General features: G+C 46.7%; 1 protein-coding gene across 1 annotated transcript in view; it reads left to right on the top strand.

Moving 5' to 3' along the window:
- Positions 1-16,696, top strand: part of LOC146035592 (relaxin receptor 1-like) — a 474,765-nt gene that overhangs the window by 403,406 nt on the left and 54,663 nt on the right. Inside the window, exons 11-13 of the mRNA XM_083159131.1 lie at positions 3,302-3,373; positions 6,430-6,495; positions 9,101-9,172. Coding sequence (XP_083015257.1) covers positions 3,302-3,373; positions 6,430-6,495; positions 9,101-9,172 — 210 coding nt within the window. The remainder of the gene's footprint in view (positions 1-3,301; positions 3,374-6,429; positions 6,496-9,100; positions 9,173-16,696) is intronic.

The raw sequence follows: 16,696 nt of genomic DNA, 5'->3' as shown, positions 1-16,696 counted from the left end.
AATATCAGTGTATGAAAAAGACAGCTGGAGTGTGCTTATAGGCAGGCCGCCCCCTTTAAAAGTGTCAAAAGCTAGGGAGTAGGATTGATCATGGCATGCACATTTATTTACAGCTTCTTATATGGCGCAGCAAATACCATTGCGCTTTACAATTGGAAACAACAGGGATTAAACAAACTGGGTAGAAACAAACTGACATAGAGGCAGGAGGGCCCTGCTCGCAAGCTTACAATCTAAAGGCACGTGGTTAATCACAGGTTCCATAACTAGATGCTGTGTGAAAGGAACATTTTAGGACTTGGCTCTAATTCTGTGTTAGATGCAGGCCCCAGTACTTTGTACCCTGCCCCATTCATGGCACTCATACTTAGTAATGTAGCAGGTACTGTCAAGTCAGGGATAAGTTCCAAACAGGGCATAGCAAAAAGGAAAGATACTCTATCTATGGGCGCTGTCTAAGCTGCTGCTGAGGAGGGGAGTGTAACGACCCTCTAGACTAGAGGTGGGCAACAAGCGGCCCTCCAGATGTTGATGAACTACACATCCCAGCATGCCTTGCCTTAGTTTTGCTATTTGGCCAACTGATGCAAGGCATGCTGGGATGTGTAGTTCATTAACATCTGGAGGGCCGCTTGTTGCCCATCCCTGCTCTAGACAAAAAGGAGCAAATGTGAAATTGGGGACTAGCGAACATACAACATGCACATGTATCCTTTAAGAAACATATAAAAAAACAGAGGTACTTGCGTATTATCAGGGCGCCCGATGTAATGTAAATCGTATACGATATCGCATCCGATTTATCGGCCGATTTTCAGCCATTTCCTGCCGATTTGCATGCTATTCCATCCTTGCACACCCCCAGGTAGTATGCGATGGTATGCGATGCAATGCGATTTTCGTGAAAATGCCCCTGATTGTACATTTAAATATTGCATAGCATTGCATGCCAGCAAGTGGCATGCGATAGGATGCGATTCACAATGTTAAATGCACCCCCATTGTCAACGCCACCCCCACTATCAACGCCAACCCGAAGCGTGGCAAGCGCAGCGAGCTCACGTGGGGTGGCAGTACGCGTCCTATGACTTTTTCATACCCCCACTATCCACGTCGGCGTGGAGTGGATTTTAGATAGTGTGGCGAGCGCAGCGAGCCAGCGAGCACGAAGCGTGGCGAGCGCAGCGAGCAGATACAGGTTATTTTACATACGCTCGCCACGCTTCAGGCTCGGTGGCTCGCTGCGCTCGCCACACTATCTATAATCAGTTCCACGCCAACGGGGATAGTGGGGGTATGAAAAGGTCAGAGGATGCGTACCTCGCGGGCTCGCTGCACTTGCCACGCTTCGGGTTGGAGTTGATAGTGGGTGTGGCGTTGACAATGGGGGTGCATTTAACATTGTAAGCACCCATCAGGGTGCTTGTACAATTAAAAATCGAATCGCATCACATGCATCGCATGCCGCTATATTGCATGCGATGCAATGCACTACGATGGAAATTGGGGGTGTGCAAGGTGTGCAATGATGGAACAGCATGCAAATCATCCGGAAAACGCGAAAAATCGGCCAAAAATCGGCCGCAAATTCGCATCCGATTTTTGCATGCGATTTGCGGCCAATTTCGCGGGCGCCCTGATAATACACAAGTACCAAAACAGATACTGCACATATAACATTTGAGCTCAAATAGACACATAAGAAACAATATAAAACATGATGCAATAGTAAAATATATATATATATATATATATGTGTGTGTGTGTGAACCTGAAGCAATAGTTATTTAAAGGTAAAGAGCACAATCTTGTTTAGAGCGTGTGTCAGTATTATTAAAGTTCCGGTATAATGTCCAGCTTGGAGTGTGATAGTTACCCTAAAAGTATTTCAAGTCCATATAGAATAGTCTGTGAGTAAGCAAATGACACTTCACAAGGCAAACACCTTTCTCAGGAGCAAAGTGTTCCCATTGCTTCTGAGGAAGGTGTCAGCCCTAGACACTGAAACGCGTTGAGCTATTTTGAGACTCTCACCTGTTCCAACACCATTGTGGAAGAGAACCCTGCTGTCTCAGCTGTTTGCCTTGTGAAGTGCCATCAAGCAATTGCTTCATTTGGAAGTAGACTTGCTCCAGATCAGTGGACAGGGAGAACAATGCCACATTGATCCTACTGTAATATGATTTATTGATATGCCAACCTGGTTAAATATTTTCATCTTATTTCTAAAATCTAGTTGCAAAATTCTGTTATAGTTTATAAGGCTTTGTTTTAAAATGTGATGTAGTTTGTAACCATCAGTAAATATGTTTCTGGCCACAAATGTTTTAATTTGATACAAAGGTTGTAAAGTAACAACTCAGTACTAACACTGCCTATATTTGCCTGTATCTGACTAGCAGCTCTGTGAAAGAGAGATACAGTATGTTTCAACTCTAGGCTAGAGAAATTAATTGAACTTGAATACAGCACTTTATACCTGAATATCTCTCTTTAATAATTGTCTTTTTGGGTCTCAGTACAATTCAGCCAATTACAGAACCCATGGCATATATCTAATCCCCCCCCCCCCCCCCCTTCCCTTCTTTTCCTATTGCAAGCAGTACTTGACAATAGAGGGAAACCTTTAGAGCCACCCACATCGTGGAGGCCGGTTCCCATCTCCTGTCCTTTTCTATTTTTTGTGTGTTGTTTGTAAAAAAAAACATTTCGCGTACACAGTATTTGTGTACTTTATTTTATATGTAACATTAATAAAAGCTATGTTTTAATATAAATTCATACTATCATACAGACGTCCATGACCTCAACCACTAACCATTAAAAGTGCCCCAAAAAAGAGCTTTCTTTCTCTACTTGCAATTGATATATTTCTCTAGCTCAGGGAGCATCACCAAACACAGTTTAATGATAAGAGTTGGTTCCTTTATCAAATAATTAAACAAACAAGCTAGTTTGGCTTACTTAATAGACACCTTAATCACCTGTGCCTTATAATAGCCACATTTAGGGGTGACATCATCCAACCACAAATTTTTTCCCCCTATATAATAATATAACATTGTATCAGGAATACACTTTTATAAATCTGATGTTCTTTCCAAGACTTATAAATTGACACTTGGAACCCTTGGTGTTGAGTCAAATAAAATGTAATGCAGATTTGGATATGAAGAACTCTCTGCAGTGGCAGAGCTTACATGTGGGGTGCTGAACAATAAAGTCACAGGTGCAAATTGTCTGTCTATTAAGGATTCCTCATATGATAATGATTTATTCATACTAATTCTCTTTCACAAAGGATTCTGCGCAGAAACAAGGTACGAAAAATCCAGCAGGCGGCATTCTCTCAGCTGGGAAAATTGGTGGATTTGTGAGTAATTGTGTGATTGTGTGCAACTAACATACTGTAATACAATGTCAGTTTGGACAATCACATTGGAAATGAAGAGTTGTGTATGTATGTCTTGCATTGCACTATGGGTACTTACCATTTTGCTTTTCTCCCATATCAGCCCCATTATATTTATCACATGCACAAAAATCGGGAATGGGTCATATGGTCGACATGCATTGGGTCAACCACTTTTTTATTTGACCAGTGTACCGCATCCCCTTGTTTCAAGCACACTATTCTATTCTCCCTCCATGCCCTAGTGCATTGGTAGCCAACCCTAGCTTACGAGAGCTACCAACAGTTCACATTTTCCAGACAACCTAGCTCCTGCACAGCTGCACTCATTATTACTGACACATTTTAAAAGATACACAGATGGTGCTAATTAGCTCACTTGTGATTCTGTGAGGAGACCTGCAAAACATGCACTGTTGGTAGCTCTCGAGGACTAGGGTTGGCTACCCCAGGCCTAGTGGATCGTAGGGAAACACCAACTTTCAGCACGTCGGCTCAAAATAAAGTGAAAAACTCATGTCGACCTTTTGACTGTCAACCTAGCTATTAATTAAAGTCAACTTAATGCTTGTGTCGACCTAAGCTATGTAGACCTTAAGTGGTCAACCCAATGCATGTCGACCTAACAACCATATACTGTAAAATCTGTGTGTATAGTGCTAGGGGTCAGATAAAAAAAGGAAGATCTAAAAAGTGACAATATGACTGATAAGATGGGCGATCGATGGTCTGTACTGGCAGTACCATTACAGTGACTGCACCTACCAAAAAATCATGTTTGATTTTTTTCAATAATAAGGAAAAAACAGACTTGCCCAGTAGTAGCTAATAATAAGGGTAATGGGCTTTATGACTGGGACCAATGCTGTAGGGAAAACACATAGGGCCTGATTCTGGCTCGTAAAAGCAAATTCTCTCTCTAATGAAAAAAAAAACATGTGCACTGCAGGTGGGGCAGATGTAACCAGTGGCGTAACTATTACATTTGCGCCCCCCTGTCGAAAATGTCGGCACCCCCCCTCCCCTTAACAGAGTTAAATACCCCCACCCCCCAACCCTGTCTTACCCCTCCGCATCATTCCAAGTCCCCCACCGGTCTTTTCTGTGGTCCCAGCTCTCCTCCTGGCTCTGACTTGCTGCTAATGAAAACAGACACTCACTAAATGGCTGCCCCCATTTTGTGAGTGTCTGTTTTCATTAGCAGCAAGTGAGAGCCAGGGCCACAGATGTGGAGGGTCCCGGCAGCGGCATAACAATAGCCCCGCAGAGCCCAGGCGCCCACACTTTCTCAGCACCTCTCAGCCACCATGGGGTCTGCGGGGCTATTTTTACGCCACTGGATGTAACATGTGCAGAGAGAGTTAGATTTGGGTGGGATTTTACTTCAAACTGATATCTATATTGCAGTGTAAAAATAAAGCAGCACAGAAACAAAATAACTCCCAAATCTCTCTGCACATATTACATCTGCCCCACCGGCAGTGCACATGGTTTTGTCCATTAGAGAGAGAATTTGGTTTTGCAAGTGATCCAGAATCAGGCCCATAGTTCTCCCTCTCCCACTATTATACAGAACACAATGCCATTTACTGCAACCCGTGCTGAAGGTGGCTGGCTTCTCCTCAAAATAGAAGCTGTGATATTATGACCACACATGCTGTGACAAAGGGGGTGTGTTCCTAATATTATAAATTATGTCGCTGTATGGTCAGTTTCACTCTGGTGGCTTTACACAATATATGTGACAGATTTTGGATTGTTTCATCCCAAACCCAGACTTCTGCCAGTATTGTACCATCCAGCAATTGTTTCATCTGGAAGAAGACTTGCTCCAGATCAGTGGTGGAACTTGTGGGTGTCGAGCACAGGTGCACAAATATATAAAAATATAATTTGGGTCCCCCTTCTCGACAACAACCTAAGTTCACAATATGGCAGTGGGTGACAGGGAGAGGCAGAGAGTGACAAGTGGAGGCAGAGGGCAGTATTCAATGATAAATTACACAATGTGCAGCGAATCCTGTTTAGGATTCACTGCACATTCGCAGGGTTCCGGAGGGCTGGAGCATTTACTGACAGCACTCCTTGTCACCCTATTCAACACAGCAGGGGGCTTGCTGCCCCTGATGGCAAATTTTAACCCCTGCAGCGAATGCCGCAGGGAGCCGGGGGACGGCGGCAGGCAGGGAGATGGAAGCCTCCCTGCCTGCCCCAGAATATGTGGGGGAGACGGAGGGCTCCCGGGGACAAAGGCAAGAGAAGCTGCCCCCCCCGGGCGAGCTGGCAGGGGACATGGGTAGGGAGCCGCTGCACTGCTCCTGCTCTTGCATATGTAATGAGCGGGAGCAGTGTGAAGTGAATATTCGACCTGCTGGCGAATATGTAAAAAATTTTTTATTACAAATTAAATATATATTCATTTGCTTTAAGAACATAAATAAAAATAGCATGCCCCTTCACAAAAAAAAATCTGATTTTTTTTACACCAAAAAAAAAAAAACCTTTATTTTAAAGATCACTTTCCAGTTCACCTTTAAAATATGTTGAATGCAAAACGGAGAATCACGGCGAAAATCACTGGAGAAAGCAGTTCTCCATTTGAGCATTGAATACACTCTTGGTGAATTGGATTAAAAACCCCATTGAAAAACAACGGTGGATTGCACACAGCAAATCGTCAGACATTTGCTGTTCGCTTGCAGCGAATTGTCTCCATTGAATAGGGCGAATCATTTATTCAGAGAGAAAATTCGCCTTTACCCTGGATAAATGCCAGATTCGCTGTAAACGACGCGAATCTAAGGCATTGAATACTGGCCAGAGTGTGACAGGAAAAAACAGTGAGTGCTGGATAGAGGGTGACAGGGGCAGCAGTGGGCCCCTTAGTTCTCAGGGGCCACGGTGCTCTGCACCTGCTGCACCAATGGTAGTTCCACCTCTGCTCTAGACATTTGTAATATGCTAAAGTTATCTCATTAAATACATGTTTTCTGTTATGCTGTCTTGTCCCTTATCAGAGACCTCTCTGTCAACCAGATTGTGGACCTGCCACTATTCAGTAACCTGCAAGAACTTCAACAACTGTAAGTGTTGCTGTCAAAAACCCAGTACCCCATTACCCACCTGGATGAGATGTCTATGTCAGGGCTAGCCAACTCCAGTCCTCGAGAGCTTCCAATAGTTCACAGTTTCCAGCTCACCTCACAGGTACACAGGTGCACTCATTACTGACTGACACATTTTAAAAGATCTACAGGTGGAGCTAATTACTTCACTTGTGATTCTGTGAGGAGATCCGTAAAACATTAACTGTTGGTAGCTCTCGAGGACTGGAGTTGGCTACCCCTGGTCTATGTGAATTAGCTAATGCCTTTCATATAGCAGATGGGAGGTGTCTGCCACAATCTAGATGGAAAAATAGAACATTTCTTCAAACCTGAATGACAAACATTATTAAGTGAATGGAACGGAAGCAATCAATGCTAGGGTCATATGTAATATTTATATATAAAGAAACCTTAGGATATGCAAATGGCCTGTGCACAACAATAAAGACAAATAAAGTTGTAACAAACATTTATTTGGGAACACAAACTACAGTAGATTGGTCAGGTTGTCTGCTCATACAGATCATATGCCAATCCTAAAGGAGCCCATACACGGTCCGTTGTGAACCGGCTCTGTTCTGCACTATGCGATGCGCGCTCCCGTGCTTCACATAGTACGGTACAAAAAGTATGTGCTGCACATACTTTTTGTACTAGGTACACATCGTATCGGATCGCAGTGCATGCACACTGCATGCACTAGGGATGTGATCCGATCCGATGTGTGCTGTTTAAGTCCCAAACGGATCCGTTAAACGGACCGTGTATGGGCAGCTTAACAGTTATTTAGAATACTACATAATCAGCATCGGCTCAGTCTTTGTGGCATATGAACTTAGGGGGTTATTCAAACATGATCATACAGCAAATTTGAAAGGTCGGGCAGTTATTGATAGATGGATCCTAGCATGGATCCTAGTACACATGCGCAGGGCCTATCTGTGATAAAATCCTGCAATTCTTTTTGCCGCTGGCTGTACGCAAGTTGATTGACAGAAAGTCGGCATTTGGGGGTGGTAACTGGGCATTTTCTGTGTGTCAGGGAAAACGCAAGCGTGCTTAGGGGTTGGAACCTCCCTTCACACCTGCGTTTTCCCTGACACTCACAGAAAATGCCCATGTAAGAGATCAGCTCTGGCCCCTATCAGCCTGTTACTACTGCACTGGCAGATAGGTCCTGGGTTATGCACATAATGCACAGACTGGGAAATCGATGGTTACTGAGTTGCCAATGGATTTGCAGATCTGAATTTTTTTCGCAAGCCATTTGCAGCCTTGGACAGGACAGAATTTCACTGTGGTGGGGCAGCAAATATCTGATCGCAGGGCTCTGCAAATTAGCAGAGTGATCAGGTCTGAATAACCCTCTTAAAATGGAAGAAAATCCTGTGAATGTAAAGGTACTGGAATTACTGGATGTACACAATCATTATACTAACATTACATACATTATTACTAAGATCTAGTACAATGTTAGATTGCGCTTATGCAATCAGATATAATAAAAGTTATTATTTTAGTATTTATAAAACATCCGTAATTGATGCAGTGCTGTATAACAGGTGTATAGACAGGGCAGATTCACACATTCCCGACAGCTTGCAATACAAAGAACTAATGTTCTTGTAAATCAGCCCCCAAATTGTGATGTAATTGGTCGCCAATAATTTGCAGACTGCTGTTTCTAAAAGAAATATAAAAATTAACGGCCCTCGCACATGGGAAACTATTGTACTGCTGAATTACAGTAGTCTGCAGCAGCAATACAAAGGAGAAAAAAGGAGCGACGGCAAGGAGAAAAGGAGATATTTCTGCCAATTTGTCATTTATTACAGTATAATTGATTTTACACTTAGGGGGTGGTTCTACGCTGCCTGCTAAACAGCAGTCTGTCACTCACTGCTTAGCAAGCGGCTTAACACAATGAATCCTCTCAGTAACATGCGCGGGGATGTGTATGAGAACAGCTCCTAGCAGAATAAATCCTTTCATTGTACCCAACCATTGGATGATTTCTCCATGCCTTTGCAAATAAAATCAGTCTGAACTGACTTTTATTTACAAGCACTAGGCGAAGACGAGCGGGCGGCTGACGTCCTCTGACCCCCGTCGGGCATCGGCCCATCCACGCACCCAGGGGAACGCTCAGCGCTTTTATGGGGATGCCCATAAAATGCTGGGTGTTTCCCTGGTCCGCCCCTTGTCCGGCCCTCCCTCCACGCAGCCAATTGTCCTGGCGAGTGTGTAACTCGACAAAGCCTTTTGCTCTCGGAGTTTGCGCATGCACAAACCCCAACCATCGGAGCCGGATCACCACAAACATTCCTGAATAGGCCCCCTAGTCCCATATTGTAAAAAAGTGACAGTATATTAGCCTGAGAACCCTTCACTGTACATTCTTTATTTTAATTACATGAATTTATGAAATGATGACAAAATTCTGGTAAAGCGCCTGCTCCTGCCCAGCTTTCATTTGGTAGACTTTGTTTGAACAGCCAAAACTGGGGAAACAAACTGTAAATACAGTAAGATTTCACTTCTGAATGGTGTTTATTTATCTATCTTATTTATTCTTTTTTAGGAATATTTCCTTCAACCCTCTGGACCACATCCTGCACAACCAGTTTGACTTTTTGACCAACCTGCAGTCTCTGTACGTACCTTGGCTTTACATGATACATTAATTGGGTTGGGATCATTTGGTCTACAGCAGTGGTCTCCAACCTTTTTTTGGTCGGGAGCTACTCGCAACAAAATAAACCGCCCGAAGAGCTACTAAAGTAAAAAAAAATTAAAAAATCTGCATATTATCCCAAAAAATGCCCTTTACACATAATGCCACAAACTGTAATGCCCCTGACACATTATGCCACACACTGCAATGCCCCAAAACATACCTCCCAACACTGGAGGCAGAGGAGAAGAGTCAGGTTACGAGTGGGTGGTGAGAATACTGCGCCACAGACCTATTATTCTGGAAATAGCAGCTGGGTGTATGGGTACACTACTTAATACCCGGTAGACGTGAGTGTAGACAGGTGTGGATGGGACACCCTGTGATAGAATAAAGTGAAAGATGGAAATACAAATGTAGTAAATATTGGAAATAAAGTTAAAAATTAAATTAAATTGCCTTGCACAAGGTATGGTAAAACAAAAAGTCATAGTTTATTCAAAACTGATAATGTGCATAATTAGCACCACATTATTAAAATATTCTAATAATTTATCATTATAGAAATGCTATAGAAACATCTAATACCGGTATACAAGTGAACACAGGAGGACTGGGAAACACAAACAAGACAATACATATAAAAGTCCAGTACCTGTATGATCCTTGTTCAGCAACAGCTGAGTTTGACTCCATTGGTGGAGTGGTATCAATGTCAATACAAATGTGAGTACCTGGTATTCCAAAGTGCAGGGGTGTCTGCCGGCAGACTTACCCTTCTAGGCCGTGTGTGTACAACGGCAGTAATAGGGTATCCACAGCATCAACTAGTTTCGCCCACGGGCTTCCTCAGGATGCCCGTGAGGAAGCCCGTGGGCGAAACTAGTTGATGCTGTGGTTCAGCTACTACCGTGGAACTCCTGCAAGGCTACATCCCCCATTTTTTCCGCTATGGGGGCATAGTCAGCTCTCTAAGAGCTGTAGCCACATGGGGTGCGGCCATGGAAAATGGGGGTGTGATACACATATGCCCCCAATAGTGCAGTGCCAGATATACATATGCTCCCACGGTGCCAGGTATGCCCCTTCAGTGCCAGAAACAGGAATACCCTCACATTGCCAGGTATGACCCCATGGTGCCAACAATGCCCCCACAGTGCTGGTTATGCCCCCACAGCGCCAGCAAGTATGCCCCCACAGTGCCAGCAAGTATGCCCCAACAGTGCCAACAATGCCCCACAGTGCCAGCAAGTATGCCCCCACAGTGCCATCAATGCCCCACAGTGCCAACAAGTATGCCCCCACAGTGCCAATAAGTATGCCCCCACAGTGCCAATAAGTATGCCCCCACAGTGCCAATAAGTATGCCCCCACAGTGCCAACAAGTATGCCCCCACAGTGCCAATAAGTATGCCCCCACAGTGCCAATAAATATGCCCCCCACAGTGCCAATAAATATGCCCCCCACAGTGCCAATAAGTATGCCCCCACAGTGCCAATAAATATGCCCCCACAGTGCCAATAAGTATGCCCCCACAGTGCCAATAAATAAGCCCCCACAGTGCCAATAAATATGCCCCCACAGTGCCAATAAATATGCCCCCACAGTGCCAATAAGTATGCCCCACAGTTCCAAGTATGCCCCCACAGTGTCAGGTGTTCCCCAGCAGCACACTTACCATTGTTGCTGCTGCCACCGGGGAGAGAACTATTCGGCCATCCGGTGCCCCCTGTGGTGCTGCTGGCACTGTCTGTGTCCGGCGGTGTCCTCCTGTGTCGGCGTGCTGCTTCCCTTTCAGGGGAGGAGAGCACAGCGCAGCACGCATCTCTCCTTCCCCCAGGGGTTAAAGTGGGCCGGAACGCGCCGGAACTGAGTTCCGGCAGTTCAAAGTGAAGCCGGAACTCAGTTCCGCCTCCTTCAGCCAGCCTGCTGCTGCTGCCTCCCCGCCGAGAATCCTGTATCTGGAACTCTCAATGCGGGGACGGGGGGACGCCAGGGGCGTAGCGAGGGTGGCGCTGGCGAAGCACCACCTCCGGCGCGCGGGAAGATCAAATGGCGCCGGAGCTGTGTCTGCATCGCCTGCCAGCCCTGCACCGCCAGCCCTGCCTGCTCACCGCCCGCTCCCGGCTCCCCACTGTGCAGGGTGAAAACAGGGCGCCCCCCCCTTCCGCGGCTGCGACTGTGACCACAAGCCACTGCTTTCAGCCTCACGGGACCAGCTCGGCAGCTCCTAATGCGGAAGGATGATGGCCCGGTCCGCAGTTGACAAGGAGACAGGTCCCGGCTACCTTGTCAGTGGGTAGCAGCGCTGGTGAGGGTGCTGACGACCTTTCCCCATGGGAGGAGGTGGGGCTGCAAGTGGCTGTGGAGTCGGACTTCCAGGAGATATGGAAGCCGCAGGACCTCCGCACGAGTGCAGCCGCTGGGGAGTTATTCAGAAGCTGGGGAGGAATCTTACCATTGGGAGAGGCGGCCAGTATACAGTATGTGAGTATGCTGTGGCTGTTCTATTATTAACTTTGTAAATGCTGCCAGTAATGGGTATACAGGTGTGTATATCTACTTATGTGCACTCACTTTATTTTCTAACCCTTTTCCTACCTGCAACTTCATCATACCCCCAATTTTAGTGTCTAACCCTAACTCCCCCCTCAGCCTAACCTTACCCCCCCCCAAACACTAACTTCCCCCTAGTAGTGCCTAAACCTAATCCTCTCCCCACTTAACACTGACACATAGGTGCTGAGCATATGTTTTCTTAACACCTATTAAAAACACTATAACACTCCACTGTCATAACATTAAGCTAATGAGCTTGCACACACTTATCAAACCTAATATCCTAACCCAATACCCTGAATGAATCCATATAATGTGTATAAAGGAAACTGTTGTTTGGAATAATTTGACTTGGGATACTATTGTTTGGCCACACCACTTCCAAGCAATGCAATGTTAATTTTTGTCTATATTTAAAATATTCGGGATGGGGGTGCTGATACTCTTCCTGGCACAGATCACCAAAATGTCTACTTATGGCTCTGTTTATGAGTAATGCTATGGGTGAGGGGTGATACTGTAGCTGCTACTGTGGTTACCTGCTGCGGTGATCTGTGATCCTTTCCCCCTGTCTCCTTGCTCCCTCTGATACTGAGCATGTAACCCCTGGCCCTTGGTATGTAATCCTTGGCCCTGATCATGTAATCCTTGGCCCTGATCATGTAACCCCTGGGCCTGAGCATGTTACCCCTGGGCCTGAGCATGTAACCCCTGGGCCTGAGCATGTAACCCCTGGGCCTGAGCATGTAACCCCTGGGCCTGCGCATGTAACCCCTGGCCCTGCGCATGTAACCCCTGGCCCTGCGCATGTAACCCCTGGCCCTGCGCATGTAACCCCTGGCCCTGCGCATGTAACCCCTGGCCCTGATCATGTAACCCCTGGCCCTGATCATGTAACCCCTGGCCCTGATCATGTAACCCCTGGCCCTGAGCATGTAACCCCTGGCCCTGAGCATGTAACCCCTGGCATCAAGCAAAAAAAAAACCTAGCAATGTAGGTATGCGGCACTTATGTGGCATAATATGTAATGAGCATTACTATGTGTGGCATATTGTGTAATGGACATTAAGGTGTGTGGCATAATGTGTAATGGGCATTACAGTTTGCACAATCTCATCCCATAAAGCCATGCCCTACATTTTTGCAGCGCGCCTTCGGCGCGCACGGCTACTTTGTTTAGGGTGGGGTTGGGTTGTTTTGCACTATGGGGCTTAATTTGAATAAGGGGTGGTATTATGTGTGTGTCCCGCACTATTCTTTTCATTGGTGTGTGGGATAGGCCTGAAATGTAAAACTTGCAAGGGGGCGCCGAACACCAGAGCACCCACCCTGGTGGGGGGGGGGGGGGGGCAGAGGCGGATGAAGTAAGTTCCACCACCTCTCCAGGACCACTTTAAGCACTGCCTTCCCCTCACTTCCTTGTTACTGCGCCGTCTGCCATTCGTAGCTCGCAGGCGGGCTGTTGATTGGCTGCCGGCCCGCGAGCTCTGGTTGGCGGACGCCGCAGTCACAGGGACCTGGGACGCACAGGGAAGGGTAGGAGAGAAGCGCAATGCTCTCTCCTCCCCTCAGGGAAAAATTGAAGCAGGGGCGGACGGCGGCGGATAATGGAGGGGCGGGCGGTGACAGTGGTCGAGCTACCCTGATCGCTGCCGCGAGCTACTGGTAGCTCGCGAGCGACGGGTTGGCGACCACTGGTCTACAGCATGATGGTTAACAGTCATTAGGTCGACATGGAAAAAGGTCAACATGGGTCTATGTCGACATGGGAAAAGGTTGACATGGTTCTAGGTCGAAAGGTCGTTAGTTCGACAGGTCATTAGTTCGACAATGTCTAGGTCGATAGTGAAAAGGTCAACATGGGATTTTTCACTGTTTTTTAATCCGAATGTCAACACAGTCGACATGGACACAGTTTAAAGTCCCCCCGTCGGGCACGGTGCCTCGCTACACTATTTTATTCTCCCACCACGCCCTAGTGTATGGTAGGGTGGGAAATACTGCCTGCTGGCACATGTCAGCTCCAAAAACAGTGAAAAAACCCATGTCGACCTAGACACTGTTGAACTAATGACCTGTCGAACTAACGACCTTTCGAACTAATGACCTTTCGAATTAGAACCATCTCGACCTTTTCCTATGTCGACCTAATTCATGTACCGTGAGTGCGATTTAAGGGGGTATTTATCAAAGTTTTAGGAGAGATAAAATTGTGAGAGATAAAGTAGCATTGCATTAGCCTGGAGCTGAAATTAGGGAGTATTAGGAAAAGTGGAGACGATGCGGCCAATGCCCCATGTAGAACCCAAACTCGATACGCCTTAATATCTCCCTACATATATAAAAGTCCAAATATTGCATCATTTTGAGTGGAAAATAGAAATGCAATTTTAATACCTGATATTTATGGCCGATCATGTGGCTGGCTGGTGATCATCATGCTGTCATAATGATGGGTCTATTTATATGTAGAGGCCTGGAGCTGCAGCTCCATCTGCCCCATTGCTATCTGGTTTACTGTGGGATGTGCTGTATTTGAGGTGATACAGCCTCCCATTTCCCCAGGCTAGCTTACTATGGTGTGGGCAGTAACTTCATACATGAGTCTATACATAACTCCCAACTTCTTCAGCTGCAGAAGAGGGACACTCACGCGGTGGAGCCGTGCGCGCACCCAGGAGGGGCGTGTCCTATGCAAATTAGCTGTGGCCTATACAAATTAGGGTGCCATCGGGTCATCCCCCCCGTTTTATCACCCTCTGTGTCGCTGAATAGACACTGCGCGCATGCGCACAGCGTCTATTCCCTTCAGGCTGGGGTGACTCCCAACAAAAAAGTATGTGTCAGACATCCTTTGTTTGTATTATGTTGTGCCAAAGGTGGGCAAAAGGATTTTCTTTACAGTAACTCTGAATTGATTACATTTGATCCCAAATTGAGATCATGCAGGGAGTAACTGTAAAACTTTTTTATATTGTTAAGTCTTGGACAAAATATTAGAGGTGGCAGAAATGTAATCTTATCCAGCTGGTTTTGTTTTAATTTAATCCTTTACACCAAATGTCAAACATGGCCAGGTAGGTTTTGACAAATACTTACCTATAGTCTATATAACATGACATAACAAGGGGATGCACTCAAAAATCCATCAATTGGGATTTCGACACTCAGAAGATCGACAGCAGAATCCCGACAGATCCCAGAGTCAAATCCAGCACCTGGAGTCAGTGGTGTAGCTAGGTGCCACGGCGCCCGGAGCAAGGGCATGTTTCGCGCCCCCCAATTTGTAGTAGGTGAGGCTCCTGCGCAGTGAAAAGTGGGCATGGTCCAACATTATACCACACACCGTAATGCTCATTGCACATTTTAGCAAACGTTGTAATACCAATTACACATAAAGCCACAGCCATAACGCCAATTACACATAAGGCCCATGGCATACTATAGAACACACCGTAATGCTCGTCACATACTAACACACCGTAATGCCCATCGCATACTAACACACTGCAATGCCCATCGCATACTAACACACTGCAATGCCCATTGCATACTATTTAACAAACCGTAATGCCCATTACAAATTTAACACATAAGTGCCACTTACCTACATGCTCGATGCCAAGGGCTTCATGCTCAATGCCAAGGGGGACTGAAATTGCTCGTTGCCAAGGGGGACTGAAATTGCTCGCAGGGAGGGTAGGTGTGAGTAATTTATAGTGGAGGGGAGGGTGGGAGTGATAGTGCAGAGCAGGGAGGGTGGGAGTGATAGTGCAGGGCAGGGAGGGAGGGTTGGAGTGATAGTGCAGAGAAGGGTGGGTAGGATAGTGCAGAGGTGGGTGGTATAGTGCAGAGAAGGGTGGGTTGGTGGATGGGATAGTGCAGAGCAGAGTGGGTGGGATAGTGCAGAGCAGGGTGGGTGGGTGTGTGTGTGTGACATAGTGCAGAGCAGGGTGGTTTGGTGGATGGGATAGTGCAGAGCAGGGTGGGTGGGATAGTGCAGAGCAGGGTGTGTGTATGTGTGTGTGACATAGTGCAGAGCAGGGTGGGATAGTGCAGAGCAGGGAGTAGTATGGAGTCCCCCAGCTGTCAGGGTACAGTGTGCGCCCCCACCCCACCCACAGCCGGCAAAGCAGCGGTGCAACTAGCCTGCCCACTCCTGAGTCCCGGCTCCCAGCTGTGTTTGGCGACATGTGCAAGTGCACAGTGCTGCTATTTAAAAGTCACATCTCCCGCTGGACTGCGCTAGCCCATAGGCGCTCGCGGTCCAGCAGCCACCAGTTGTTTGGCTGCTGGACCGCAAGCGCCTATTGGCTAGCGCGGTCCAGCGGGAGATGTGACTTTTAAATAGCAGCGCCACCGTGCACATCTCGCCGAACACGGTGGGGGAGCTTGCGGGAGAGCCGGCGGGGGAGGGGAGGGGGAGATTTGAGCGGGCGGGATAGAAGTGCCAAGATAGCTTCCTGCGCCTGGAGCTTGTGCTTCACCGGCACCGCCCTCGCTACGCCTCTGCCTGGAGTTAGGCCTAGGCTGCGAGGGTTAGGGTGTAGAAGTGGGGTTAGGGTTAGGCTGAGGGTGGATGAGGATAGGGTTAGGCTGCGGGAGGAAGAGCCGGCCCTAGGCAAAGGCAAACTAGGCAAATGCCTAGGGCATTTGGAAAGCCTAGGGGCTTTCCAAATCTGCTGATTAAATCTGCTGATTAAAATGATATGCAGCATGCCTATATTCTGTGTGTAAGTGAGGCTATATCTGTATATGAAATAGTGTATTCATGGAAATCACTGTATCATAGCATTCTGTATGCAGGTACAGCCACAGTCGCACACAGAATATAGGCATGCCACATATCATTTTAATCATCGGAAGCTCCTTGTGTGTCCTGGTCACATAACAATGCAAATAAGATGAATTTTCAGCAAAAAAGGCACCCAACGTTAGCAGA

Source organism: Crinia signifera, chromosome 9, assembly GCF_055691185.1.
Source record: "Crinia signifera chromosome 9, ASM5569118v1, whole genome shotgun sequence".
Classification (NCBI taxonomy): Eukaryota; Metazoa; Chordata; class Amphibia; order Anura; family Myobatrachidae; genus Crinia; species Crinia signifera.
This window is presented reverse-complemented; position numbering and strand designations above follow the sequence as displayed.